This window comes from Octopus bimaculoides, chromosome 9 (genome assembly GCF_001194135.2).
Source record: "Octopus bimaculoides isolate UCB-OBI-ISO-001 chromosome 9, ASM119413v2, whole genome shotgun sequence".
NCBI lineage: Eukaryota > Metazoa > Mollusca > Cephalopoda > Octopoda > Octopodidae > Octopus > Octopus bimaculoides.
In genome coordinates this window covers 75,830,190-75,835,687 of record NC_068989.1, presented here as the reverse complement: position 1 = coordinate 75,835,687, position 5,498 = coordinate 75,830,190, and the positions used below count along the sequence as shown (strand labels likewise).

Genomic DNA, 5,498 nt, shown 5'->3' with positions numbered 1-5,498 from the left:
CATACACACACACACACATATATATATATATATATATACATATATACGACGGGCTTCTTTCAGTTTCTATCTACCAAATCCATTCACAAGGCTTTGGTAGGCCCGAGGCTATAGTAGAAGACACTTGCCCAAAGTGCCTGAACCCAGAGCCATGTGGTTGGTAAACAAGCTACTTACCACACAGCCACTCATATGTAGATAGATAGATAGATAGATAGATAGATAGATAGATAGATAGATAGATAGATAGATAGATAGAAATTAACAGAATGAGATAAAAAATTCAAGGCTGTGAATAGTTTCCAGAACATTTATAAAGATAAGGTCTTACAGCTGTTTCCGGGATACTTTATATATCCCTTCATCAGAGACGGTGCGAGAAAATGTTTAAGTAATAGTTATTATAGATAAGATATGAAATGTATGTATGTATGTATGTATGTAGAACAATACCTGTCATTGCCACAGATGGAGGAAGCACGTTAAGGAGGGATCGACACTTTTGAGAGAGTACGTATCCAGCATGAATAACTTAAGCGAGCTGCGCGAAAGCCCACGGCTTGTATAGTGAATGGGGAAAGCTTGGTCTGCAATGTTTGCAGTCGTGTATGCTTGTCAAGAGCAGGGCTCATTAGCCACCAACGGAGCCGCAAATGCAAAATATAAGTTAGTCCTAGAGCGCACAATGTTCCTGAAGGTCGGCAATGGTCTTCCTCGGTCACGAATGGACGGCCATCATCATGTATGTATGTATGTATGTATGTATGTATGTATGTATGTATGTATGTATGTATGTATGTATTATGTGGAATATAATATAATATAAAGTCAGGAGGCATGACGAATATATTTTACCAGTTGATATCCATAAAATTATTACTCCTAATGAAATTATCACTACTAATTAGATTTGTTCGATTTCAACTGCATCGGATTATACACTTCTCTGTATTTGCTTACTGTGTTGTTTGTAGCCTGTGTGTGTAGGATGTGTGTGTGTTTGTGTATGTATGTGCGTATACACATGCATGTGTGTGTGTGTGTGTGTGTGTGTGTGTGTGTGTGTGTGTGTGTGTGTGTGTGTGTGTGTGTGTGTGTGTGTGTGTGCATGTGTGCTTGTACGTCATTGTTCTGTTTTATTTCAATATTTCTTGCCGATAGAGAAAGAACCAGTTTCTAACCTAGATCCAAGGTTCCTTCGTTGGAATTTCAACATCAACAACAGGGAATTTTTGTTTCTATGTAAGTATGTATGTGTGCAGATTTGTATGTTTTGCTTTATATATGTATTCTCGTGCATATAGTTGCATATCTAGACATGCTCATATATATTTAAATGATAAACTTCTGGAAAGTTTTACAGATTTTTACAGTTCCAGTGATTGCTTGGATCTGTAGTCTTCGAATTATCTTTCTCCTTTCTGGTTTTGAGAAGCCTAATTCCTCAAGATTGGTATCTAGGTAGTGTGTTACATATCCTTACGTATGCATGTATTGCATGTATGTTTGTATGTATGTATGGATGGATGGATGGATGGATGGATGGACGGATGGACGGATGGATGGATGGATGAGTATAGCATTAACTTTCGTTATATAAAACAACAAATCATATTTATATTTCAGGATTCAATCGTTTAGGCGTCATCCACTCAAATGAAACGGCGTATTGGGGAAAGGACTCTCCTAGCAATACCCAGACTGGTTTCTGGAACAACTACCAACCAAATGTGGATAAAGGAAAATGTAGTGCCGTTAGCCAAAGCGGGCAAAACTACAAGTGGTCGTTTACTAAATGCGACCTAGCTAAGGTCTTCGTCTGTGAAATGACAGCCTGTTCAAAAGGTTTGTTGTTAATTCCAACTATTTTCCATATTTTTGTCTTAATTTGTATACTCTTTTGTTGTAGTCATTGTTTCACGTTTTGATTTATTTCTTGGCATACTTAACCCATTACCTCCCATAATTCTATTAACTGGAATATTTTTATGAAACTTTGATTTCTAGCATAAAACAGCCTTAGAAACACGCTGGAATGATCAAAATAACATTTCAAAATAACATTTCAAAATAGCATTTTAAATAGAAATAAGCGAGATATTGGGTGAAAAATTAGCAAACTTCATTTGAATATCAGAGAAATATACCTAGTAGATATAGTAAAACGGTTAGATATGTGTAAATATTGACAGATAATTACGAAATTTGTAATTTTTAAGTGATCTCATATGAGATCACTGGTAGGTAATGGGTTAATGTGCATATCTGTAAATAACTAGTTAAAAACTACAAGCTATTTAGTTTCTGACACGTATTGGTCTCCTTTGTTTTACGAATATATATACCGGAGTAAGCACATGAAATGTGCAACAAGGTGGAAAAAAGAGTACTCAAATACCAGAGGTAGAGTAATATGCTTTATTTAAAAGCAGCAGAAATATAACAAAAAACTGTTACTCTGAGTTTCACGTTCCCGTTCATCGGACAGTTTTGTTAGAAAAATTTTTCTAACAAAACTGTCCGATGAACGGGAACGTGAAACTCAGAGTAACAGTTTTTTTGTTATATTTCTGCTGCTTTTAAATAAAGTATATATATATATATCGAAGCCCCACAAAGATCAATCACAAACAAAAAGAAATAGCATGATGAGACTTGATTATTGAGCTCGACTTAAACAGCTGAAGCTCTATTCTCTGCAACGCCGCCGTAAGCGATACATTATTTGCACCATGTAGAAAATATTCCACCAATATTATCCAAATGTTATCGGTATTACGTTTACAATTCACCCAAGATTAGGCTCCCCGGCCAATGCGTCCCCTACAAATGTCGTGATCACATCACATAAGAACATTGCGACACAATTTCTTCACTGCAAATGGTCCTGCACCTTTCAGTGTTATCCCGAAAGAAATTAAGGAAAAACCCCACAACTTTCAAACGGTACCTGGCAAATTCCTCCAGAAAATACCGGATAAACCACCTATACCTGGATACATCGCAATCAACAACTTTCTGCTTGAGTGGTCCATGTTGTCCCGAAATAATTAACTAAGACTTTTCCAGATGGTGCTACTGAGTTAGTCATGGTTTGGGCCGATAATGGCCGAAACCAATCTAAGTTACTAATTTATGTGTGTGTGTGTGTGTGTGTGTGTGTGTGTGTGTGTGTGTGTGTGTGTGTGTGTGTGTGTGTGTGTGTGTGTATTCATATAGATAGATAGATAGATAGATAGATAGATAGATAGATAGATAGATAGATAGATAGATAGATATGAATGTGTGTCATACCATTGCTTTTGTTTGACATAAAGAAACATCTTTAGCAAACGCACGGTACCATTCATGAATGCCGCAAAACAATACGTCAGTGACTTATGTAAAACTCGTACTTAAAGGTGTCTGCATACATTCTCATGGAAAATGCCTGACTAATGTCATTTGTCATGGCAGTGCATCACGATGAAATGTCCGAACCATATAATATGATATAGATCCTGTTTTCATTGTCGTAGTTTTATCTTAATGTCTCGTTACCATTGTTATCGGGAATTATACATGGTCGAGGAAGATATATCACTTTACAGATGAATTATATAAGCTGTATTCAGTTTCATCTCTTTCCCATACATTTACCGCCAATATCAACTTTGTTTTACATCTTATAGCAGCTGATAAAATAAACTACCTGTCAAATACTGAGGTCGATTTAATTGAAGCTTCCTAAGGTTCTTAAAACAAGAAACTGCAGCTGGAAAATTCTAAGGAATCATGTCAGAGCTGCCTGTGCGTTAAGACTATACAGAGTGTTCGTATATTATCCTGACAACTTCCACAATTCAATTCAAGTGTTGACATTGTAAAGATATTTTATGGACATGATGTATAAGATATAAACACAGCTACAAAACTCTTGCTAGAATCAGTGATTCCATGTATCAACAACATTGTAAAACATAACGATGGAACAATGCCATATACGTCCTATAAATTTCACGAGATATGTGACGCATCTATCAACCCGTGGGGTATGGTGGTTGCTGTATTGGGTGTGCTGCCACACCCAATGCCACCAAATTATAAGCATGGGTGTAAGAACTGGAAATCCACTTAGACCCTTGTGGAGCATAGGGCCGGTTTCCCGGTTTCCATGGTGTATGTGTTCCTCCCTAGCTGGACAGGGCGCCAGTCCATCGCAGCTTTTTACTCAAGAAACAAGAAGAAAGAGTGTGAGAAAGAGTACAACAGGGGTCACCACCACCCACTGTCGGAGCCTCGTGGAGCTTTTAGGTGTTTTCGCTCAATAAACACACACAACGCCCGGTCTGGGAATCGAAACCGCGAACCTCCGACCGCGAGTCCGCTGCACTAACCACTGGGCCACTGCGCCTCCACTTGCGCCCTTTTAAAGCCTAGCCAGGCTCATGGGCCCGGTTTCCTGGTTTCAATGGCGTATGTGTCCCCCAGCTGGACGGGACGCCAGTCCATCGCAGCGTCACTCAATTTTTCCAGCTGAGTGGACTGGAGCAACGTGAAATGAAGTGTTTTGCTCAAGAACACAACGCGTCGCCCGGTCCAAGGAATCGAAAGCACCATCTTACGATCATGGTGCTGACACTCTAACCACTAAGCCACGCGACTCCACCGCGTGTAAAAACAGTTTTCCATTAAGGTTTGTGATTAAATTAATAAGGTTAATATTTTCGATGGGTGTGCAGCACACCCGGAATATACGCCCCTGCTATCATCGCACTCGACTCTAACCCACAAAAGAGACCGATAGAATAAGTACTCGGCTTACAAAGAATAAGTCCTGGAGTCGATTCGTTCGACTAAAGGTGAGGTTCCAGCATGGCCACAGTCAAATGACTAAAATAAGTACATATATATAGCCATGTAACGATAAATTTAAATATGGAAGAAATCTAGAAATACGGTATTGATCTCCAAATTTTGATTTTTTGTTTGATTTCTTTATTTGTTTGTTTGTTCTAAAAGATTATTTCCCGAAGACGTGTATGGCAACTTATATGTTTGACTTAAACTTGACGGTCAAATATAGCTTTATAAAGAAATGTTGACAGGAATAAATTACATTGATAATGGATATTAGCGTCAAATCTCTCACTTAAATGTAAAAATTTAAATATATATATATATATATAGACGTAGGAGTGGCTGTGTGGTAAGTAGCTTGCTTACGAACCACATGGTTCCGGGTTCAGTCCCACTGCGTGGCACCTTGGGCAAGTGTCTTCTACTATAGCCTCGGGCCGACCAAAGCCTTCTGAGTGGATTTGGTAGACGGAAACTGAAAGAAGCCCGTCGTATATATGTATATATATATATATATGTATGTGTGTATATGTTGTGTATCTGTGTTTGTCCCCCCAACATCGCTTGACAACCGATGCTGGTGTGCTTAGGTCCCCGTAACTTAGCGGTTCGGCAAAAAGAGACCGATAGAATAAGTACTAGGCTTACAAAGAATAAGT

General features: G+C 38.5%; 1 protein-coding gene across 1 annotated transcript in view; it reads left to right on the top strand.

Moving 5' to 3' along the window:
• LOC106868257 (uncharacterized) overlaps nucleotides 1-5,498 on the top strand; it is a 207,241-nt gene that overhangs the window by 81,563 nt on the left and 120,180 nt on the right. The window contains exon 5 of the mRNA XM_052970932.1: nucleotides 1,627-1,845. Within this exon, the coding sequence (XP_052826892.1) occupies nucleotides 1,627-1,845 (219 nt within the window). The remainder of the gene's footprint in view (nucleotides 1-1,626; nucleotides 1,846-5,498) is intronic.